Source organism: Antechinus flavipes, chromosome 2 (assembly GCF_016432865.1).
Source record: "Antechinus flavipes isolate AdamAnt ecotype Samford, QLD, Australia chromosome 2, AdamAnt_v2, whole genome shotgun sequence".
NCBI lineage: Eukaryota > Metazoa > Chordata > Mammalia > Dasyuromorphia > Dasyuridae > Antechinus > Antechinus flavipes.
Genome location: NC_067399.1, coordinates 617,301,711 through 617,325,879, shown reverse-complemented (window position 1 = coordinate 617,325,879; position 24,169 = coordinate 617,301,711). Strand labels below are relative to the sequence as shown.

Here is a 24,169-nt window from a genome sequence, read left to right as displayed (position 1 = left end):
AACTGCTGCCGTCAAGTACTTCCGGTTTCCGCGCCGCGCACAGTCGCAAAGCGGACGTCAGCTACTTGACGACCATTGGACGCCCCGGAAGGTCACCGCGTGAAGGAGGCGGCGGTGGCGGCGGCAGTAGCGGGCGTAGTACCGGCACCGGCGGCGCTGCCAGCAGCGACCGGGGAGGAGTGAGGCATCGCGGTCAGGGGCCGCGCGGTGACGCGGACTAACGGCCGCCGGAAGGGCCCCGGCCTGAAGCGGAGACCTCGGGCAGCGGACGAAAAGGAAGGAGCAGGGCCATGGACGGCAGCGGAGGCAACAGCAACAGGAGCACGGGAGGCCTAGCGGGGTTTTTCGGCGGGAGCGGCGCCGGGATGAGCTACTCGAACGCAGACCTGGCCGGAGTCCCCCGTGAGTATCTGTCCGAAGGCCCACCCCGAGCTCCCTCTCCTATCGCCCAGATGATCTGCAGCCAGGTCCGGCGGCTTTCTCCGGCTGCTACCTCTATCCGGGAGGGAAGGGGGAGGGGGCGTGTCTGAGTGCCTAAACCCTGTTTTTCATTTGCTCCGCCCCAGAAAGAATTTAGGGGAAGGTTTGGGGGCGTTCACTAAGCGGAGTTTGGGATTGAGGGAGGAAAGCCCGTTTGCCCCCTGTCTTCGGGTTTGAATGAAAGGTACGGGAAAAACGTGGGAAACACGTGAAGGGCTCATGTTGTGACCCCAGTGGGCTCTCCCCGAACCCTCTTTGTCCTCAGAAACGGCGCAGGCCCCTCGTCAGGGATCCATTCCGACACCTGGCACGTGCCAGGCATTTCGAAGCACTTAAGCAGGGCCTGCCCTCCAGGACCCTAGATTTCTTTTCATTAACAGAAACCCTGACAAGGACCTCAAACTTCGTGTAAACTCAGTTTCCTAGGGAATGGTAGAGACTTTGGAGCCCTGTAGGAGTTTGGAAGGAAATGTTGTGGAGGTCCTATTAGAGGGTCAGAAAGGAGGGCTTACCCGAGAATGTCCCGAATTTGTCTTTTCAGTCAGGGGCCCTCCACGTTGTTCTCCAGAGGGATAGTCAGCCGTGGGTGAAGCTTGACCAGACGATGGACTGGGAGAGGGTCTTCACAACACTATAATTAAATAACATGTTTTTTTAGAAGGTCTCTCTTCCCAATAATTCAAAACTCATACACAACAGTAGATACTTTGTCTTTTCAACAAATTCCTGCAAAGAACAGAAATCCAGTCGTTTAGAGATGGTGAAACTGGGGTAAAATATTTCTGACTAGGGTTTGTTTTGAGCCCTGCTCCTCCTGGGAGTTAAAGATCATGAATGACAATATCCTGTCTCCAATTGTGGGCTTGATGGGTAAGAAAAATGAGTTGAGACTTAAGTTTGAGATTCTGTGCACCAAGATCCAGGTTCCTCTAAAAGTGAATTTGAGGTTGTTGTCCTTTTCTTTTTATGATTCTAAGAATTTATTTTAATATGGTTAATAATTCCTCATCCAATTTGCCTTTCCTCCATTTTTATCCTAGAATTATTTCCCTTCTTGAGAAATCTCTATAAAAAATTACTCTAATTAATTTACATATTTAACATCATGATTCAAATTCCTAGAAAATATTTTATTGAATTATACAGAAAAAATCTAGAATATAAAAAAAGATAATTAGAGAGAAGTACAAATAAGTGAAGGCAGTATAGCATTAGTAAAACTATTACAGTATTTGATAACAAATCCAAGAATATAAATTATTTCAAGAAAGCTACCTTTTTAGGCAATAAGTATTGGGAAAACTCAAAGGTAGTTTAATAGCAATTAGATTTAAATCAATGTTTATCCCATTTTTCACAATAAAACTCAAGGTGGAGATATGACCTGAAGATTTTTTTTAAATTGTTTAAAAATTAAAGTACTAGTTTAATACATTTCACAGCTATCTGGGGGAAAATTCTTAATCAAATAAGGGATAAAGAATATTATGAAAGATAAAATTAATCATTCTGACCATGTAAAAGTAAAGAAAGGAATTAGAGTGGGGGGAAAATGATATCAAATACTACGTGTAAACCTAGACTTATTTGTTTGGAGATAACTTGTGACTTTGGGAGAGTCAATCTTTTAAAGCCATGGCAATTCTCTAAAACAAGAGTTTCCAACTTTTTTGGTCCTGGACACCTCTAGCAATCCAGTGAGATCTAAATCAATTATATTGAAATAGAGTTATTCACAGACCCCAGATTAAGAATATCTCTTTGTAGAGTTGAGCGCTAAGGAATAATTGCATATTATAAATAGTCAAAAGGAAATTTGCTCCAAATCACCAATGACAAAAGAAATGCTGATTATGCAATTATAAGGTTGTTACCTCATAGTCTTCAAGCCATCAAAAAATGGGAATTATCAATGTTGAGAGCACTTTCGGCGAAGATAGGCACGCTAATATTCTCATAGTGGAACTGTGAAAAGTTACTATTTTATTCCTTTAATCCAGCATTCCCATTACTGAATGTATATCTCAAGGCAATCAAAAATAGAAACGTGAGTCTTATCTATAACAACATATTCTTAATAGCATTCTCTGTAGTAGCAAAGACCTAGACTCAAAATATGAAAAATTGAGAAAAATACTGGAAGTTTGGCCTGAACTAGTTCTGAGTAAAATGAGCAAAACCAAGAGGAGATTATAATAGACTATGATTACCAGCATGTAAATAAAAAGATAGCTACAAGGAATTTTAATTTTGAATAATTGAAAAACCTGTGTTGGTTCCAGCAACAAATAATTAAATGTTCCATCTAAGTCACAGCACAGAGGCAGGAGACTTCAAAGATCGAATGTACTACACATATCAGGTTTTCTTACTATCAGATTTTTATGCTTAATAATTACTCTTGGGTAGATTGAACAGAGCATGGCTTGGACTAGTAGATTATTCCCAAGAAATAACTGATATAAAGACAAAATGTATCAAAACTTTTTTTTTTAAGAAAAAATCCTCTTGACAGCTAAAACAAAACCTATTTAAAATCTGACCTTTTTTAATTTAATAAAGGAATAACTCATTAATTCAGTCCACCCCAAGAATTGGCTTATTTTATGTTTCACTTTGCTGCTTCTGTTTAACATTAAATATGGCATAGTACCAGGATTTTGGTTATGATCAAATATCTGTTTTCTCTCTAGTTACTGGTATGAGTCCTCTGTCTCCGTATTTAAATGTGGATCCCAGATATCTTATACAGGTAAGATTGAGTCTGAACATAATGTGATTATCCTAGAATTCTGCCTATTTTTATTGTAATTAACTTAAAAAAAAAAAACTAACATATTTCATTGGACAGAAAGATCTGGAGTTAAAGGACCTAGGGGTGCATCTGACTGCACATTTGCTACTTTTGTGGCCTTTTTCAAGTTTCTTGACATCTTGAGACCTCAGTTTATTCATCTGCAAAGTGAAGAGTTTGGAAGAGATAACCTTATCTATAGCTCTTTTCCATCTCAATCTGTCATGCTGTAATATGGTCTTAGGATATCTACTCCATAGTGGCTTATGAAATAGTTGTTCATAAAACAACTGGAGTGATATAACTGTCAGATTTCATTATCTGACATTTGTCTATAAATGAGTTTAAAATTGTAATAAAAAATTATTGGAAATTTTACCAAAAAACTGAGTTTATTAAACAAAACAGAATATTCAAGTTTGTAATAAATTTTCCTTTCTCTACAAAGGTGTCTTGCTTATCTATCTTTATTTCTGAACTTTCTGCTCTCTGCATTTTTAAAAATACTCCAATGACTCTTTCAGGAAGGGATGGCAACATTATTGCTAACTTCCTTTTCTCCCCTTCCCCCTTCCAAATTAAGAAAGAAAAGCACAATCTTTGTAACAAGTATAGTCAAAAAAAAGAAAGAAATCCATATTTGTCATGTCAAAAATGTGTCCACTTTTGTATCTATCACCCCTCCTTTAGAAGGCAACTAATAGTTCTCTGGTGTCATGACTGGTCATTTCATCAAAGTTCTTAAATCTTTCAAAGATATTTTTCTTTATAACATTGTTGCTGTATAAATATATCTCTTGGTTCTGCTCTCTTCCCTTTATCAGTTCTAAATGTATTAATACAACTTTTTGCATTGCTTCCATTTCTTTAGCATTCCATGTCACAATAGAACCCTCCTTGTAACAAGTATAGAGCAAAATAAACCAATAAATAGGCTATGTCACTTCTTAAATTTCATGGTGAGTATTTTTCTTCATTTATTCAGAATTCCCCCATGCTGTTGAAGTTACCAGAAATCTGACCTCCAAACAAGTGGGATATTTCTGTAGTTAGATGTAATATAATTAAAATTTCATTTTCTTTGAAGAATCTTATTGAAAAGTCACAAAGGACTTTGACATATCTCCAGAGGCAGGATTATTTATTATTTGTTTTTATTTTTACTTTTTAGGACACAGATGAATTTATTTTACCCACTGGAGCCAATAAAACACGGGGCAGGTTTGAATTGGCATTTTTTACCATTGGAGGATGCTGTATAACAGGTAGATATATATATAGATATATATATATATCTTGATTATTTTATATTTTAAAAGGTCAGGAAGGTGTGTAAAATATGGTGTTTATATATTATATATATATATAATATATATTTATGTTTTCATAAAGAAAATTGGGTGGATTTTTCTTCTGATAGCATAATGTAATTCTTAAAAGTAGTTGTATTTTCTGTAAAATATAACTGTTAAAGGTCATTTTTTAAAAATACTGTTAAAACAAATTTTGAAATGGTAGCTTTAACTCTGGATTCTTTATATAATAATTGTTAATATTGTGGTTCCTTAAGGAGCTGCATTTGGAGCAGTAAATGGTTTGAGGCTGGGATTGAAGGAAACACGAAAGATGGCCTGGTCCAAGCCAAGAAATGTACAGTAAGTCTTGTTTTATGCCATAATATCTAAATACTTCAACTTTGTTCAGGTTTTTCTCTATGGTTACTCAAAACTTTGATAGGGTTAATTTAAAAAGTCATTTATACTTGGCATAAGTTCAGCCAGCAGGGGGCAGTAAATGTCCTAGTTTTATTAGTATTTGTGTAAAGACCCTGAAACTTTCTGAAGGTCATTTCCTTGAAAGCCATCTTTGCTTTCACAATATGTAACTAATATGACCTTTTTCTTTTTTATTCAGATATTAATTTAACAAACTCTGCTTTGTTTGAGGTGGGTGGAGATCATTTATAGCAGTTATATTCAGAATGAAAGTGGTCTTAAAACAAGGCAACTTGAAATTATTTGATAATCTTTTCCATCATCAAAATAGATTTTTTAGTTTGATAGTTTTTACAAACAAAAAATGAAATGAAACCAGTACCAAAACCGAAATTAAAGATGTGAAAGTACTTTTAAAACTTTAATGTGAACTGTAAAAACAAATTGGTATATTGTGGTAGATTAGAAACTATGGAATCTGAATAGAAACATATTCTTTTCCTTTTTTCCCCCCATTGTGGCATTTCCCTTTTGTTCTGCTTTTTCTTTCACAACATGACTAATGTAGAAATATCTTTCCACGATTGCATATGTATAACAGATAACTTGCTGTCTTGGAGAAGAGGGATGGTAGAGAGAAGAAAATTTGGAACTCAAAATCTTACATAAATGAATGTTGAAAACTATCATTAGACATAATTGGAAAGAATAAAATACTGTTTGCCCAAAAAAGAAAAAAAAAAAAAGCTTTACACTTAAGAAACTTTACTATTTACAAAACAAACTGGTTTTAGTTGAATGTGTGATGATCATAAATGTGGTGTTTTGCTGTCACATTATAGTCTTGTGAGGTCCAGTGGTAGTCAGCTATCCAGGACATTGCCATTCCTGTGATAGTGTTACACTACTGGTAGATTAATAGTCTGTCCTCTTGATCTGATCCCTATTTTCACTGTTCTAGTGATTCCTGGTATCAGAATAAACAGAAGGAAATTGTGCTTCCTCAAGAGTGTACTGAGCAGTCATTTTGACTATTCATTGTTAGCACGGAAGCAAACAAATTATGAATGATATAACTGTTGTGGCTTTTTTATCTCAAGTTGATCATTCATTTCTTGATCCTGCATTATAACATAAAAAATAATAATTATAATTCATACTAAGTTCTCGTGGTCATAATAGGTAGCAAACAGTTTGCATAAGCCAATTTTTAAAATATATTCCATTCTTTTGTGGCCATGTAGTCAAGAACTAAAAGTCTATAGTTCTTGTAGTGGCTTTTTTCATTTCCCGAGTAAAATGAAATCTTAATGTTTGACATCGTTGCTGTGAATGCCAATGTGAGACTCTAAATAGATAAAAGTGATTTTAGACATTAATTTAAAAAAGAAAATTGTCAGAATCAGATCTGTTTCAAATTTCTATTGGGCCTGATGCTTGAATTATCTAAAATAAATGGTGAACATAAACAGTCATACTTTTTCTTTCTTTCCAAATAGGATTTTGAATATGGTAACCAGACAAGGGGCACTATGGGCTAACACTCTGGGCTCTCTGGGTAAGTAGAAGTGTTATATGGTTATGAACAAAATAAATCATTTTAATCTCATTTGAACTTTAAAAATGACTAGATTTTGGTCCAATAGTGCAGCTAAAATTTTTGAGAAATATCACTTTCAGCTCTGCTTTTTTTGCCCATTTGTATACTGTTTGCTTTAATAAACATCAGTTCTGGCAATTTCTCCGTGTAAACAGAAAATAAATTGATATATCAGTAAACATTTATTAAATATTCACTGTATTCTAGCCACTGGTGATACAAAGAAAAGCAAAAGACAGTTCCCAGTATACAGAGCACACAATCCTCTAGAGGAAACAGTATGTAAACAGATGTATAACAAGGAGACTACATAAAGTATAAATAGGAAATAATTAAGAGAAGGAAGGCACTAGAATTAAGAGGGGTTGGGAAAGGCTTCCTGTTAAAAATTTTAAAAATGGGATTTTAGTTGGGACTTGAGGAAATAAGGAAAAGCATCAGGCACAGTCTAGGAAAGAGCATTCCAGGCATGAAGGTAAACTAGTGAAAATACCCAGAAATTTAAAAAGAAAGAAATCAAAGTAGTCATAGCCCACATTAATAAAAAAAAGTCAGATCAAACCACAAAAAGATTCTGTAAAGAGCTCAGGGTCCTTTTGTGAGATGTGACACATTAATCAGGCTTTCCCTCTGTGCTTTCCTAGCAGTAGGTTCTATAAGAATTTGACATTTTTGGTAGCTTAGAGTGAATGATGATGGTGATTAATCATTAGTGCTTATATGAGTACTCATATAGTAGTCATATAAAAGCCTCAACTTTTTTTTTTTTTTTGGGGGGGGGGGACATCTAATGAGCATATATATCTATAAACATAAAGTAAAACAGAGGAATAATGGAATTTATAGTTGTTGTTATTAACAAATTAATGAAAATATTTAGGGTTATAATGCTCCAGCAAACTAATACAAAAAGGTTTAAGAAAAAAACACACATGATTCTTTATAACAGTTAAAAATATTTTAGAAACATGTTTCAAGCCCAACAGGGAAATGGTTTCCAGAATCATCTCTTAGAAAGAGTTAAGAAAAATGAATTAAGTCATTTAGCATTGAAAGTTGTAAAGAACCACAACTTTGCTGATATGTCATTGTTTATTTTTGTTCCATTGCCAGCTCTCCTCTATAGTGCATTTGGTGTTGTCATAGAAAAGACACGAGGTGCTGAAGATGACATCAATACGGTAGCAGCTGGAACCATGACGGGAATGTTGTATAAATGTACAGGTAGGTGCTGGTTTCAGTTTCAGGATTGAAATAGACATTTAGTATATGAGTATTTGATGTAAAGCTGCTGCTATTTTCAGGAAACATGGTCACTGTGACAAACTGCCAGCTTTAAGCTATTTATGGAACAAAAGAGGATGTGAGATTTTCATTCCTGTGTGATTGACACGCACTGTTTCTTGGATCCTTTGCTAAATATATATTCCATCAATGTAGTTGCTGCTTCCTCTAAGTATCATCAAGGGCTTACTTTGTACCAAGCACTGCTGCAAAGCTCTAGAAATAAGTCAAGACAATTCCAACTCTCAGGGAGTGTCCATTCTATTTGGGCAAGCTGAACAACACACAAAAGAAAAGTGTATTGGGGAAAGAAGGAAAAGCCAGGCTACAGAAGAAGGTTACTTCCAAAGTGTGGAAATCCAGGGGTGGAGAAAGCTTCTAAAGTAAAGAGCATTTTAGAGAACTGTAGAGAAAATCTGAATGAGTCAGCAGGGCAGTCTGAAGAGGAATAATAGTGATCTTCAGTGAGGTTGATTACAACCTTCCCCATACGGTAGTTTTCTTCTATTTTGTTCATGGCAAGCACTTAGCACAGGTTCTGGCATATAGTGAATCCTTTGTAAAAATGTATTATTGTCATAGACCATAAATAATAAGGCCGTGTCCTCCTTCAATTTTTCTCTACTCACTATAAGGACTTTTATTTTTATTTTTTATTTTAGATCCTCTGACCTTGACAATCAAGAGAATATGTTTTTCAAAATTTATAGATCTTCCCCACATTTCATGTCTGTCCTCATGGCTTCATTCTTTAGGATTATCTTAGCTTATTTAAGTCTGTTTTGACACTGACTTCCATATCTCTCAACTTTGCAAGGAGACCAAATTCTTTTTCATTGAGGTAGTTTCTAATATGTATTTTTTTCCTTCATCTGTTTCCTATCACCAGCTTGTATAAGTTTGATTGGGATTATATTAAATGTGTGCCAATTTTTTTTCCTCATCTTTATTTCTCTAGTTTTGTATTAAGTTTGCTCTTTGCTCTAACTCTGTACAAAGAGCTTGATCAAGAATGACTCCATACTATTAAGGAATGATTTCCTGTCAGAATGTTATCAGTTAAATTTTATATATTTTGTGTTCATTGTATTGAACATTTTTCAGCACTTTTCTTGAATAATCATGCTATTGAATGGCATGACATTTATACATATTATGTCATGTTATTCTTGTGTTTCCTTAATCCTGAATAATTTTCCAGCTTATTTTCTTACCTTCCCCATGCTCATCTTTGTTTTGAAATCATCACATTGCAAGGAGTGTGTTGATTTAACTTGGAGATTTATTTAGTTTTTTTATAAAAATTCTCTATTCCCTCATCTCTTATTTGAAATGTTAATATATTAGGTGGTGTATTCTATTGCAAGTGCTTATCTTGAACAAATCTTGGGATCCATTATGTTTATTGTTGCTTCTGGACTCAGAATAATGCCAATTCTAAGAGCAATCTTTATATTTACTTTAAAATCAGAGTAACAGAAAGTTTAAAACTTGCAGCCCTAGACAACTCAGAATTGCTATGTTTTTCAGGAGTATACATACATGTGTAGGTTTCTTTCTTGATTAATATTCTTAGGTCACTCTTTAGGATTGGATTTCGTTTTAGAGAAGGGGATTGATCGTTTTGAGAATACCTATGATTAATAAATGTATGTGTTATCTCAAGTCTGATTTTTAAAATATTCTGACTTAGAGTTTTTCTCAGCTCTTTGTTAGCAGTCCACTGAAGACTTGACCCTATAAAAGTGTTACAGCAAGGAGCTTAATTTTCTGTCTATTAAACCTTATCTACTGATAATTGTCAGCATTATGATGACCTCCTAACACTGGTGTTAGGAAGTACTTCTGTAAAATAATGAAAAATGTGTGCTTTGGGATGTAATAATAGTACTTTAAGGAGCAAACACCCTTCTGATTACTAGCATAAATTTTTAAATGGTTGATACTTGTTCTTTCACCATTTAGTGCATTATGTTTAATGGTCATATAAATATTTTGAGTGATCTCATAAGAAAATGCAAAACCATGGTATTCTAAATAAAAGGTAATACACCCACATGTTTCAGACCCTAACTGTGAATCTTAAAACTATAGGTAGGGAGTGTTGGAATAGCAGCATGGAACCAGTAGCGTTCACAGATAATTTAGGCCAGGAATGTTTGTGGAACAATCTTCAAATTTTGGACATTTGATATATATACTGGTATATATATCTGGTATACTGGTAACCCTGAAACTACAAAATAGATTAGTATGGGAGGATTTTTTCTGACATACATTTTAGTGAGCTGTGTAATAGAGATCTGCCTGCCAAAACAGACAGTTTAGGAGTTAGCAGTACTTCCATGGAGACACTCAAGAAATCCCATGTAGGAGAGGGACCTGTAACACCTGTAACAAGTTCAGAAAAGAAGAAAGGAGCTCCATCTGCCATTTTGCCTGGTCTCTGACCTGGGCCAAAAAGCCAGAATGTAATACAAGTACCTGAGATTTAATTTAACATGGGAATTTTAATTATCAGCCAAATGAAGATTAATTATAGTTAATGCCTTTTTGTTTTAATATCTTCTTTCCTTGAAAGCTATAACATTGAATGAATCACTGGGGTTAGTATGATTAGTGAGAGGTAATAAAATATAGGTGTTTAAATTAAGAAAGAACTTTAATAATCAAAGTTTATTATTTCAGAATTACTCCATGTAATGCATATCTCTAAAAGAGGTATAAAGATAAGATTTTTTCTGTCCTTAAAAACCTGTCAGGGATAATGGTAACATGCTGACTAACCAATATAATACAAATAATGATAAATGCTGCAAGGTTTGCAATCACTTTCAGCTGGAAGATTGAAGGTCATAGTGAAGCCAAGTGTCTTTGAACTGGACCTGAGTTCTATGTGGGCTGTCTTAGAAGAGTTGATCGAGAAACATTTATTAGGCTTTGTATCCAGCACTATGCTGGGCCCTAGAAATACAGCCATAAAGAAGAAAACTGGCCTTTCTCTTGTTAAAAGTTGAAATGGTAATGACGATAAGTAGAACATAAAAAATAAGTATGAGGAAACAAAATACAGAGTTGTTAAATGTAAGGGTTTGGGCTTGCTTTCTGTGTAAAGTATCATTAAAGTTCATTTGGAAAGGGGGGGGAGGGGGATCCTGTGAGGCAGAGAGGAGAAGAGAGTATATGAGGAATGGCCCACGCAGAAGCTGGTTTGGTTGCAGGAGGCTAGAAAGATAAGATGGACCAGCTTGTAAAGGATAGTAATCAGTCAAAAAGCACTTATTAACCTTGGTAGGTGCCAAACACTGTGCCAAGAATACAGAAAAAAACAAAAACAGCCCCATGCCTCAAGAATCTCATCTTCTAAAAGGGGAAAATAACACACAAATCTCTACCTACAAACATGACAAAATGGGAGGTGGTTGCAAAGGGAAGGTATCAGCATAAGAAGCCCTGAGAAAGATTTCATGCCAAAGGTGGGATTTGGAAAGAAGAGAGGGAGAGTATCCCAGATGTGTAGATTAACTGGCAAAAATGACAGAATCAGAAGAATATCTTGTTTAAAAAAAAAAAACAGCAGTAGGTAAAATATAGGATTATATGAATGTGTTAAGAATGCTTTAAGAGCAAAACAAGAGCTTGTATTTGAGTCCTAGAGGGGAAAGAGGCAACCACTGGGATTTCCAGTAACCTATTCCTCCACCCGACCTCATCTTCATACACAAAAGCTAGTTGTTCAAGATGTTTGAATTTTGAAATTCCTTCATCTGATCACAATCTGTTGTCAATTCTACTTCTCCCTTTATGTTACAACCCCAGACTTGATTCTTCATTTTCATGGTGACCTCCACTCCCTAAACCCGCCTCAGTTCTTTCCTAGCCTATTACCCCATTACTAGCCATTCTCCTTTCTTTTCCTGTCTTGATCCTTTGAACCATTCTAACTGTGCTGTCCTCTTTAAATCCCTTGCTTCATTATCTTGTTAAAGATTTTTCCTTGAAATACTCCTGCTATTTGCTGTCCTCCTTGCTGAATGAATCTGGAGGAAAAAGTCATAAAATCATGCCATCTGAATCCATTACAAATTTGTTACATGATCTCAATTGGGCCCTTATTGTGGCAGGGCAATCCATTTATACCCCTCTAATAAACTCACCTCATTATTCACCAAATGTCAAATTGATCCTCCTTGAGTACAGGTCTGACCATATCACCTTTGTATTCCATAAAATTTAATGGCTGGCTCCTTGTCACCACTAGGATCAAATACAAAGTCCTCTATTTGACATTCAAAAGTTCTTCACAACTTGGGCCCTTCCTACCTTAACCTCACAACTCATTGATTCACTAATCAATGACACTGACCTTGCTTTTTCTCACATAATCCCAATTCTAGTCATTTTCACTGGCTGATCCCATTGTCTGGAATTCTTTCCCTCTTCTCTGCCTTCTGGTTCCTTTCAAGCTTCCTCTAAAATCCCACCTTCTACAAGAAGTTTTTTCTGATTCCTCCTTAATGGAGATTGTCTCCAATTTAAGATTTTGTGTGTGTATCTTGTTTGTACAGGATTGTTATCTTTCCCATTATGGTGTAAGTTCCTTAAGACCAGGAGCTCTCTTGCTTTTTCACTGTATCCCCAGAGCTTAGCAAAGTGTCTAGAACTAAGTAAGTACTTAGCAAATGCTTATTATTGGATGGAAGAAAAGGGCCAAGAATAGATCTTGGGGGAATACACAATTCAATAACTTGAATGATACAAGAAAGGAGATTGAGAAGCACACAGAAGGGGAAAGAAGAGCAGGAAGAAAAATGTTCAGCTATGCCATAGGCAACAGAGAGGTCCAAAAAGATGAGAATTGAGAAGAGACACTAGATTTGGCAGTTAAGGAATTGTTGGTAACTTTAGAATGAATAATTTCAGTTGAATCTTAGGTTAGAAGTTGTCTCCCAAGTCCTAAAAATGAAAGTTAAAAAAAAAAAAGGAAGTAGAAGCACCTATTGTAGATACCTGCAAGAGAGATGTGGATGATACCTCACAGTCATGGACAGATCAGTGAGGGTTTTTTTGTTTTGTTTTGTTTTTGTTTTTGAGGATGATGGAGATTTGGGCCTGTTTGGAAGTAGCAAGAAAACCAGAAAAGATTAACGTAAGAGATCTGGGATAAAGGGGTCAATCTGTTGGAGAAGATGGGATGGAATAAAGTCACTTATGAGACAGGGTAGGAGGAAATAATGCAGAAAGGCACTTGAGTGCTATGTGCTGTAGGTAGGAAGAGGGAAGAAGAAGGAATTCTTGGTAAAAGGCCAAGAGTTCTTCTTGTACTGCTTCTGTGAAGTAAGTGGCAAAGTTATCAGTTGGAGCATTGGTGGGAGACAGCCAAAGAAGATTTAAGAAGGAATTAAAAGATTTGGAAGAGCTACTGTGGACAACAGGATATTGAATTCATTATGGAGGTATGGAAGGTAGGAAGGCACTGTCTTGCCACAGTGGAGTCCAAGTGAAATTACTTAGGCAATAGGAGGCCCTCGGAGTGGCCTAAGTACAGAATATACTTCAGGGAAAGCTCTTTGGTGGCTACTAAGTATTTGCACAATGAGGACAGATTTGAAGCAGGAGACCAGATGATCTAGGCAGGTGGTGATGGGAGCACAAAGTACTAACTAAATGAATAGAGAAAAAAGGTCAGGTGCAAGAGATGTGAAAGAAGCGACAAAGTTTTTTGACAAATGGTTGATTATGTAAAGTGAGTGAAAAAGATTGAATAGTCAGAAAGTCAGTTAATAGCCAAAAATCATTAAGGGACTACCATTTTTGGGGCACTATAAATTACTGGAAATACAAGAAAGACAAAAATACAGCTCTACTGGTGGAGCCTGCAGTCTAATTGGAGAAGGTGTGAAAGATAATACTTAGGTTGTTAGCCTGAAACTAGACAGATGGTGATTCCTTCTGTAGCAATAGGGAAATTTTTTAAAAGGTAAGGTTTTGGAGAGGTGAGAGGTAATAAGATCATTTTGGGACGTATTATATATCTGTGAGTTTTTGGCAGGGATAGAATTAAATCCATGGGGACTGATACAGTTATCAGGAGAGAAATGATAGGAGATATGAAACAAAACCTTGGGATACATCCACATTTTGGAGATAAGGAGAAATTTGCAAGCATTAAAGAACACTTTCCCTAAAAGAGATTGAAGTTGCGAGACAGAGTGATTGAGGCTGCAATCTGGGAGCAGGTTAGAGGGTAGATAGGAACAAGTGCCTATCTGTGGCTTAGCAAAAAGAAGGGCTAGAGACCTGGGAGGTGGCTAGCAGAGGGAGGGGATAAAGTAATGAGTGGATTGTGGTGATAAGGATTTTGAAAGGAAAGGATGGGGGAAGGGGAAATTAGAAGACTTGCAAGAGTCTGGGGCCTCAAACTTTTTAAATAAGGGGCCAGTTCACTGTCCCTCAGACTGTTGGAGGGCCAGACTATAGTAAAAACAAAAACTTTGTTTTGTGGGCCTATAAATAAAGAAACTTCATAGTCCTGGGTGAGAGGGATAATCATCCTCAGCTACTGCATCTGGCCGCAGGCCATAGTTTGAGGACCCTTGGTCTAGGCAGTTGGCAGTGAATTCTTGAACTATTGTGGTTTTGGGAATGGACATGTAATATTTCAGAAATATAACTGACAGCACTTGTGGTTTCTGAGATTAAGAAGAAGGATGAATTAGATGACTCAGTTTAAAGAATTGGTGAGAAAAAGATGATAAAAAGAAAAGTAGGAGGGAAAAGCAGGAATCCAGGAGAAATGATGAGTTTAGTTTTAGACATGTTAAGTGGGAAGAGCCTGCTGGACAGCCAGATAGCAATATCTAGTTTATAGTTAAAATGACCTTTGAGGGTTCAAGATGTGGCTATTTAGAGATTAGAATCTACCACAAAAGAATTAAAGGGATCAACATATGGGAGAGATTATGTAGAAAAAGAAGACCAAGGACAATTCATTAGGAGGAAGAATCAGAAAATGGGAGCAAGCAGGTAGGGGAGTATAAAAGAAGGAAGTATTCAGCAATATCAGATGCTTCAGGAAGGCTACAAGATAAAGAGGACAGAAAATTCATCACTAGAAAACTTGGAAAGGCAGTAGACTCTATTCTTTCTGATGTGAAGAATTAGAAGTCATTTTGCCAACTCTTAATAATTATTTTTCTTTGAGGACTATAGAAATAGCACCAATAGACCCAATTCCTTTGATTTTAAAGCCTTGTTTTTCATGCTTGGACATCTAGATTGCTTGTGACTTTTTTATAAGATGAAGAGAAAACAAATTATTACTTGTAATTAGTACTTATTTTTCCTATGGCTAGTCTTTAGTATAATATTCATTATTACACAAATTAAAATTTAAATTGACATTTATTTAATGCCTACTGTATGCATAGCACAGAGAAATAAAGTAATTCTTTATTCTGAAGAAGCTGTTTTCTAGTTGGAGAGGAAATGAAGTTACAACATGTACACCGCTCAGCATAGTAAAAGAAAATTGAGGAGTAGAAGAGTAGTATCTGGAAGGATCAAAGAAGATTTCACGGAGGAGATAGCACTGTAACTGAACCTAAAATGGACTTCTGTCCCAAGAGCCAACCTAGCTATATTTAGAAATGCTCATCACAAAAAGGTTGGCCTCATTAATTCGTAAAAAGTTCTATAAATGCATAGAAGAATTATAGCAGTCTCCTAGGATGGAGAAAAAATTCAAAGTCACACCTCAAGAAGGTCCAGCTGCACTGAAACAGGACAGCCTCTTGGAATGTTGTTAACTTTTTGTCTCTATATTAACCTTTTCCAATGTTAAACTACTTCCTTCTCAGCCTAAGAGTTGGTACGCTTTTACTGTTTGCTTTATCTTCCTTTTGGAAATTTCATATCCACAAAGTTGAATAAGATGGCTTTTCTTTTAATGTCTCAAATTAACTGTCTTGGAAGGGGATTTTATTAGGGACAGTATAGACAGTGAGTCAGATTCAACTGTTCCTTTAACAATGAAAGCAGTATTTCCCTTAAATAACAGATTATGATTAGAAGACTGTCTCTGTAGATCACTATTAATGTGCCCTCTGATGAAGCTAGGATCAGTGACTGAGCCCCTATCTTGATGCCTAAATCCAAATTAAATTATGAAAACATCTAATATTCAAGTTCCTGTTTATCACTGCCTTGGATTTGTTTGAATACAAATTACCTATAACACACATAAGATCATTTGCAAAGTCAAAAAGGGAGTGTCTGTATATTGACTATACTGTTAAAGTAAACCACAACCAAAGTTGGGTCAGTGTTTGTTTCCAAGTCCACAGTATAAAAATCACTTGTGTTTCATATTTCATGCTATCTAGACCCAAACTATGTTTGTATATAGACAAACTATATGGGTTTGTGACCCATATAACATCTCATAATTGAATATAGAGGTCATGAAATTATGATATATTATCAGTAAATGTTTAATTTGTATACCTATTTTATATACCTCTATACACGGGGTCACATAAAAATTTCTCAGAATAAAAGGGGGTTACAAATGGGAAAACTTTAAGAAATACTGATCTAGATGTCATTTGGTATAAGAAATACAAAAAAAAAAATTAATTTATTCTATGTCCCCTAAAACAGGTCATTTCTCCTCTTTTGAGTGAATGTCTCAGATTAGATATATTTTTATAACATAACATCTTGACATTTTAAAAAAAAGATTATTACTCAGGAGGACCTGAGTTCAAATTTGTCCTCAGACACTTAACACTTCCTAGCTGTGTGACCCTGGACAAGTCACTTAATCCCAATTACCTCAATCAAAAAAAAAGGTCATCATTTTTGAGAATGGCAAATATTATATCTTCTTACCTTGCAAATATATATACTACATCTTCCATAAATGCTGGTTATATTTCCATATATAAAGTATAACAAAATTATGAGCTAAAAGTTCTAAGACTATAAAGTGTGACTTAAAGGTAGAGCCTTAAATATGCCAATTAAAGGGTATAAAACTATGGTATTAATTATTCTTAATGATATTTCCATTAGCATTTCCAAAAATCTTTTTTTTTTTTTTTTGCACATGGGATTACCATGTTTTTCAATTGATAAGAGCTTAGTGAGTTCTCTAAAATGCAGAGTCATTTTATCTCGTGGCTTAAATAATTTTTCATGCTTCTAAGAATTTATAAACTATCAGGCCAGAAAATCATCTAGTCTGACTTCTGTTTACAAATGAGGAAAAATAGGTTCCAAGAGACAGCGGGGGTGGGGGAAGAGGATTCCAACGTGAATAGAGCACCAAGCCTGCAAACAGGAAGACAGATCAGTTGTGGGAACTGGGCACACTATTTAATATCTGTTTGCTTTAATTTCCTCACATGAAAAATGAGGTTAACAACTCCCAGTATTGTAAGGAATCAAATGAGATAATACTGGTAAAGCACTTAGCACAATGCCTAGCATAAGTGCTATGTGCATTTTAGCTATTATTACTATTGTTTTTATTAAGGTTACAGGTAGTAATTGGTAGATTTGTGCTTCAAGCACACATTTCCTTATCCTAATCCAATCTTATTTCAGTTATTGGTGAGCTCTGAAGTTGAAGAAAGTACAAACAGTTTTATTGGGGTGAGGTCCTTTATAAGCAGAGTAAATTTGGAAAGGTTTTGCTATTATATTTCGAATGATTGAGTAAATATACACTCTCTGGATCCATGGTTTTTTCAGTATGCATACACTCTCCTCTGACATAAATTACACCTCCCATCATGTCTATATAGTTCTTGATCTAAGATTTCCCAACTTAGCCTTGCCAGAGTTTTCAGTCCCCTGAATCACCTCCACATCCTGAAGAGGTGTCGGGGGGAGGATGCTAATGAAAGCAATAAATATATAGACATGTGTCCAAATAGAGTCCTGGAGTTATATAAGGGCTTATAAAATCTACAACAGTCCCATACCAAGTACAGCTATAAATAAATAAGTGACTTAGCAAACGTGATCCTGTTCATTTGCATCTTTCGTAGTGCTGCTTAGTAGCCATATGACTGTGGGTAACAATCTATTATATTACAACATCCAAAATACCAAGTTGGGTTTCATTATGTGGTTTTGAAGGGGCGGCTGCTGTCATTCAGGATGCACTCTGACTTTGAGTGGGATTATACCCATTTAATAGTTCTGAGATACTTGCCCTTAAACCTGTGATTAAAGTTCTGATGGTTTAACAGATGTGGCTTCATGGAAAACAGAATTCTTTACATTCCAAATGGATGCCGTTAATTCAAGATTTTCCATATATTTTTGTGGAAAATAGTCTGCCTTATAAAAACTACATTTAGAGCACATTCATACTTTCTTACAGGGGCAAGAATTAGGAGTGCTCCCATAAATGGAAATTTATAAGAGGTGGTTTGTTTAAATAGAGTACTCTATGCATGACTGTTATGTAAAGAGGCAGAAGGAAACCTTCTGAAATACCCCACTCCTGACAAATAGCTAATTTTTGAAATCAAATTTGCTCTTACCTCTAGAGCTGGCCCTGAGGATAATATGTTAATGTCCAGGCTGTAAATGGAGGAGATTGATCTTTGGAGATCTGCCATGAGTGAGGCAACTGTACTTGTAGTTAGACCTAAATGTCACTTGGAAAACAGTTGTTATTTGAGCTAGGTGCATCATGGGGTATTTTAACAATTTCCAGAGGAACAGTTGCTATTAATTTCCCACAACTCTTGAGAGCACAGAATGAGAAACCAACACTTTCAAGCCCAACTTTGTTGAAGGACTTATTCCTCCCTTTAAATTTCTAAGTTGTAACACAGGAAAGGGGGACACACCATCTGTGTATCTCTGCCTTGTCACTTGTCTCGTCAAGCTTTCAGGCAGATGTGTTTGTACCAGTGTGATGGGCTCTAAGGAGTGAAATCAGAAAAGCTTGGCCTTTTAAAATCCAGGTTCAGATACTTGCCTGCTTGCAAGAGCTCTCTACTACTTGTATCCAGGACTATAGTTTGCCTTGCATATAGCGCATTAAATCTCATAACACAATCCAGCCTCTTAGGTGAAATTTTTCCTCTTTCTTTTTTTTTTTTTTTTCCTTTTCTGCTTCCAAAGAATTTGCTTTATTGGTTTGAGCTTAACTGTATTCACTTAACTTAAAGTAACAAGCTTTCCAGAAAATAATTTATGCTTAAAGGGGAAAATTAAAACTCCTTTAATAAAAGACAAGAGACAAATACAAACTTCTTGGTTCCTATCTCATACATTTTTCATCATTGCTACTACAATGCCTGCCCTTATACAGGACTATCCCCACCCCCCACCCCCCCACCCCCCACCCCCAGTACATTTCCTGCATTTTGTTGTTTGTTGATTTTTTTGTTTGTTTCTACAAATTTTTTTTTTTAACCTCTCCACGGAGACCAAGGAGAATAACATCCTTTGGCAATGATCAAAGTTCAACTCTTATGCAAGCTATAATTACTTTATTATTTGTGCAGATTCTGTTTGGGCCTGTGGCCAGACTTAAAGACTAATCCAGTTTAGCCATAATGGTTAAGGTTCAGGGAATTCAGTCTAATTATGAATGTTTTTTCACAAGCTAAAGGAGCTATAAACCTTTTTTGATTTTTCTTAGTTCCAAATAGCTTTCACTGCACAATTCCATTCAAATGAGTTAGAACTAGGGTTTAATGACCAAACTATTTCTTATTGTTTTTCATGTTTTTGAATGACTTCACTGCCATGTTCTCCAATTTATTGCCCCTTTATAAAGTTTAATTTATATATATTTCCAATAATCCTAGCCTTTTTTGATTCATTTTCAGGTCAAAAGAACGCTGAGTAAATGTTTATAAGTGAGTCTAAATATTTTAGAATAGCAGTTAGAATATGCATATGTTTATCATTTTTCAGTGGCATTGAGAATATCATAGCAAATGTGCCCATTGAAGCACACATACCCTATACCATATGTTATACTCTAACGTAAAGAAAGGGTAGAGTTTTAGGGAAGCATGTCAAAAGACTTAAATATAAGTGATCTGCTTTTTTGCTTGCCAATTTTTTTTTTTTTTTTTTGGCTATTACTAGTTTCCTGGCCCTACCCATAAATTTGAAAGCTATTGAAAATTGGATTCCATAGCTTTTGCAGAGGGAGATAATGGAGTTTAGACTAAGAAGAGCTGAAGCAAGTTTATTATCAGAAACTGGCAGAGCTGGTGTAAATGCTGGAAGGTGTGGTCCTTTGAACTATCTAATAAATCCAGCTGTGAATGCATCCCTTGGAGAAGTGGACTCTTTCTGTTTTGAAATATTCCTCCTAAAATTACTTAAGTTCAAAAAACTGTTACTGTTTACTATCTGGCATATGAGTTTCTTATAAGGTCTTGATTAAATCTCGGTATTTCCATTTTGCCTTTAAACTATCATGTGTTTGTTTTGTAGTTCAAACACTTCACATTTACATTGAAGAATTAACTGGAACAACTAAAGAATCCCCAGTTTTTTTTAGAGATACATAAAAAGAAAATTAGGGAAATTTAGAGAAAGTTTCTTTTCCTGTGGGCTTTCTCATTTTAGCATTTCTTCACCAGGTAATCATTGATAAAGATAAAATTGTATTTTAGAAATTAATACCCAGGATATCAATAGCTATTTTTTAAAAAGCATTCCAAATCACTAATTAAAGAAATGCTAATTAAAGCTTCTCTGAGGTTCTACCTCATATTCATCAAGTAGGCAAAATCAACAAAAAAGGCAAAATAACATGCTAAAAGGACAGTGGATAAATAGGCATATTAACACACTGGTAGTATATCTGAAAACAGGTCTAATCATTCTGGGAAACAGTGGGAACTGTGCCCCAAAGTTACAAAAGTGAACATAACCTTTGACCCGCAATACCACTGCTAGGTCTGTACTCCAAATACATTTGGAGTTTATATATAAATATTTATAATAGCTCTTTTGTGGTATCAAAAAATTAGAATAAAAGCAACTTTGATAAAATTTATAAAGATAATTTTGAAAGACTTAAGAGCTCTGATTAACATAATGACCAGTCATTATTCCAGCAAATTCAGGCTAAAGTATGCTGTTCTCCTCTGAACTCAAGGGTTCAGTTGAGACATATTATTGGTTATGGTTGATATCGGGATTTGTTTTGCTTGTTAGAAGGGTTCTGAGTTTTTCCTTTTCCATGGTGGGAAAAGTGTGGGTGAGGAGAGGAGGTTAATTTTTGTTTCATTTCTAAGATAACACTCTGTCAGCAGTCTTATGAAACTCTAGAAACTCCTGGATGGAACATAATTTCATGCCACATTAATGTTCTTTAAGCAATACACATAAATCTGTCATGGACTTTCTAAAATACATTGCTCGGAAAAAAATTAGACTACAATTTGAAGCAGTGTTCAAGAGTGTGTACATTTAGCCTGATGGATGTGGATATAGACTACCCTTTTCTGACACTGGTTGCAACTCTTCTATAACTTGAGTAAATGGCCTTTTAGAGCTCTTTTGGAGGAGGATTCTGGGAAGATGGTGGAGTAGATGAATACATTTCAAGCTCTTGAGATTTCCCTCACAAATAGAACAAATTTGCATCTTATGGTGAGCATAGATGAAAAATCAAGATTTGAGGTAGGATGGGTGGGGGGGATCCTGATACCAAAGAAGATCCAAAGAAAGCCCCCAAACCAGAGATTAACCAGTGTGAAATGCAAACACCTCCAGGCTAGCTCCGCAGAAATACCAAGTAGGGGCCTCCTGGAGCTAGCTGGGTTTGGCTGAAGCCTCAGTGAGAACCACAGGAAATTTTACCTGGAGACTGCATGTAGAGTTGAGGGCCTGAGAAGACTAAGTGAACCTCAGCTGAGGTGTAATGCAAAGCAGCCCTGGGTAAAAAGGAACCAGCACAACGGGAGTATTGAGGCAGTGGGCCAGGGAGGCTGCCAGCTTCAGGCACTTGTAGGAAAGTGGAGATCTTGGTTTGGGGTTCCAGGTCTAAGGGAGAGCTGAAATGAAGCTAGAGGGCTTTACCCTGCCCCGCCCCTCCCCCACACACAATTAGAGGGACTTACATTAATACATCCTTTTTTAAAAATGGACCAACAAAGAAGATCCCCATACAAACATACTGTAGAAATAGAGAAGATTGGATTTGTCTTCAAAGGACAGTGAAATTTTAAAAAGCTGCCTCTACCCCAAAAAGTAATGTTAAATGGCTCCTTGCCCAGTGTTTCTAGGAAAAAAAACTCATAAAAGAATTTAAAAATCAAATGAGAGATGTTGAGGAAAAACAAAATAAATAAATAAATTTAATGGGTAAAAATCACCCAAGGAAAAACAAGATGATGGGGGGAAGGGGGAAAGGACGGAGGAAAGGTTAACTAACAAGAAAAGAAAATACAGTTTTTAAAAACAAAAATAACTCTGAAGCTCTAAGACACAAAGAAATAAAACATAGGGCAGCATACATGCTTAACCTCTAGCCTGCTTGGAGGAGAGAGTGGACAAAAAAGGGGGAAAAGAATAAAATTTTTAAAAATGCATCACAGAGAGCAAAAAGTAACCTACAAGGAAGCAAAGATGGATAGTTTCTTCTATTATATATACTTTCTTTGACTGGTAATTTATTGTTATATATTTTGAATCCTCCCTGAGGAGTCTGCTGAACACTTGTTTTACTTTGTTCTGTTTTTCTTTTTTCTATTCTTTTAAAATAGATATTAAAAGAAATAAAAAAGTAAACTTTTAAAGTTTTTTAAAAAGTTCTTCTGTTCCTCCATTCCCATCTATTAATGTTTTAACTGTAAACGTATTGTTGACTTTGAGATATTTTATATCAGAAAGCTACTAAGATTTCTCTGAGAATTTTTTTGGTATGTTTTTGTATGTTTTATTATTTGTCTTTCAAATGAAACAATTATTATCTTCCCTGATTCCCTCTTATTAATTTTATTTTAAGACTGGCATTTATCAAAACAAAGTCAGTATTCTATTTTTACCATATGCATTTGGAGTCTTATCCCTTTGAGTGTTTTACAAGTAGCACAATGTCAAAAGCTCTCTGAAAATGCTAATTGGTTTATAATTGTCAGGCTCACGGAAGTAAATAATGGAAAAATGACTTTTGCAAATCCACTACTTAACCAATCCATTATAGGGCCGCTGATGTCACCAAAATCGTGATTATAAATTGCCATTTCTAAAAAGCTTTTTAAGTTAAATTACTAGGTTATTCCATTCTAGGAAGTCCTCAGGTTTATGACTTGCAGCAAATAAGAAAGTGCTATCTATGCTCTTATCCTAGTTCTATTGCTGACATTTAAGTAAATAAAATGAAACCGCTCAAAATGAGAATCAATTTAAAAATATTACAGAAATGGTTACCTTTTAAAACATAATAAATGGTTGTGAATGTCTGTTTTCAGTTTTCATTATATTTTTGGACTTAACATCAATTTTTATCTTTTTCACATTAAATCTCCTTTTATAATGCCCGAGCTTGGCTTCCAAGAAAAGATGAGGGACTGGTTATGAAATGTTGCCTGTGCTTTCAAATATAGTTGATGCTGTTTGGTTTTGCTTTTAAGACCTTATACCAATTACTCCATAATATTAATCTAGTTGGGTTTTTTTTGTTTTGTTTTCTTCTAGGTGGGCTTCGTGGAGTAGCAAGAGGTGGTCTCACAGGGTTAACCCTCACTACCCTGTATGCCTTGTATAACAACTGGGAGCACATGAAAGGTTCCATGACACAACAGTCACTTTAGAGCTTGTATTGAGAAAGAACTGAATGCATAGAGGACACATCAAAAAGTTCTCCAGGTTGATTTGGAAATCGATTTGGGGTAATAATTCTGATCTACCTACATTTAGTATGAAAAAAATAACAGGATCTTTTGTACTGTCGTGAAGATCACTGACACAGTTTACCAGGACTGGCACTTCTTCCAGCCAGTAGTGTTGGAGCCAAAAGCATCTGATGCCTCATTCAGTGAGTAGCACAGTCATCATTTCTCTCCTTTGAGAACTTTCTGCTGCATGTCCATTCTCCACTACTCCCCTGAACTTTTGAAATAAGGCTTTTTCCCAGATTCAGGTCACGTAATTGTCAACACCATACCACCAGATTTATTCATTTAATGATTGATTGTGAACTATAATACACTGCTTTATTTCCAATAAAGAGTGTTCCTAGAACCAAAAGCCGTAATAACAGAATAAAGATGCATACCGTTTTTAAAGCGTCTATCATAA

General features: G+C 35.8%; 1 protein-coding gene and 1 non-coding gene across 2 annotated transcripts; both read left to right on the top strand.

The window, feature by feature from the left end:
* The first annotated feature begins 79 nt into the window (after positions 1–79).
* LOC127551793 (mitochondrial import inner membrane translocase subunit Tim23) lies at positions 80–24,137 on the top strand. The gene is made up of 7 exons (XM_051981872.1): positions 80–402; positions 3,174–3,232; positions 4,446–4,539; positions 4,845–4,929; positions 6,489–6,547; positions 7,703–7,813; positions 23,567–24,137. The coding sequence occupies exons 1-7, from the start codon at positions 291–293 to the stop codon at positions 23,680–23,682; spliced, it is 636 nt and encodes a 211-aa protein (XP_051837832.1). The 5' UTR covers positions 80–290; the 3' UTR covers positions 23,683–24,137.
* LOC127552644 (small nucleolar RNA SNORA74) lies at positions 5,842–6,050 on the top strand. The gene has a single exon (XR_007951500.1). It is a non-coding gene; the product is annotated as a small nucleolar RNA SNORA74 (small nucleolar RNA).
* Positions 24,138–24,169: the final 32 nt, after the last annotated feature.

Coding starts and splice junctions, on each gene's coding strand:
- LOC127551793 (XM_051981872.1), top strand. CDS start 291: ATGGACGGCAGCGGAGGCAACAGCAACAGGAGCACGGGAGGCCTAGCG. Junction 4,540..4,844: donor TGGAGGATGCTGTATAACAG/GTAGATATATAT, acceptor TGGTTCCTTAAG/GAGCTGCATTTGGAGCAGTA. Junction 4,930..6,488: donor TCCAAGCCAAGAAATGTACA/GTAAGTCTTGTT, acceptor CTTTCCAAATAG/GATTTTGAATATGGTAACCA.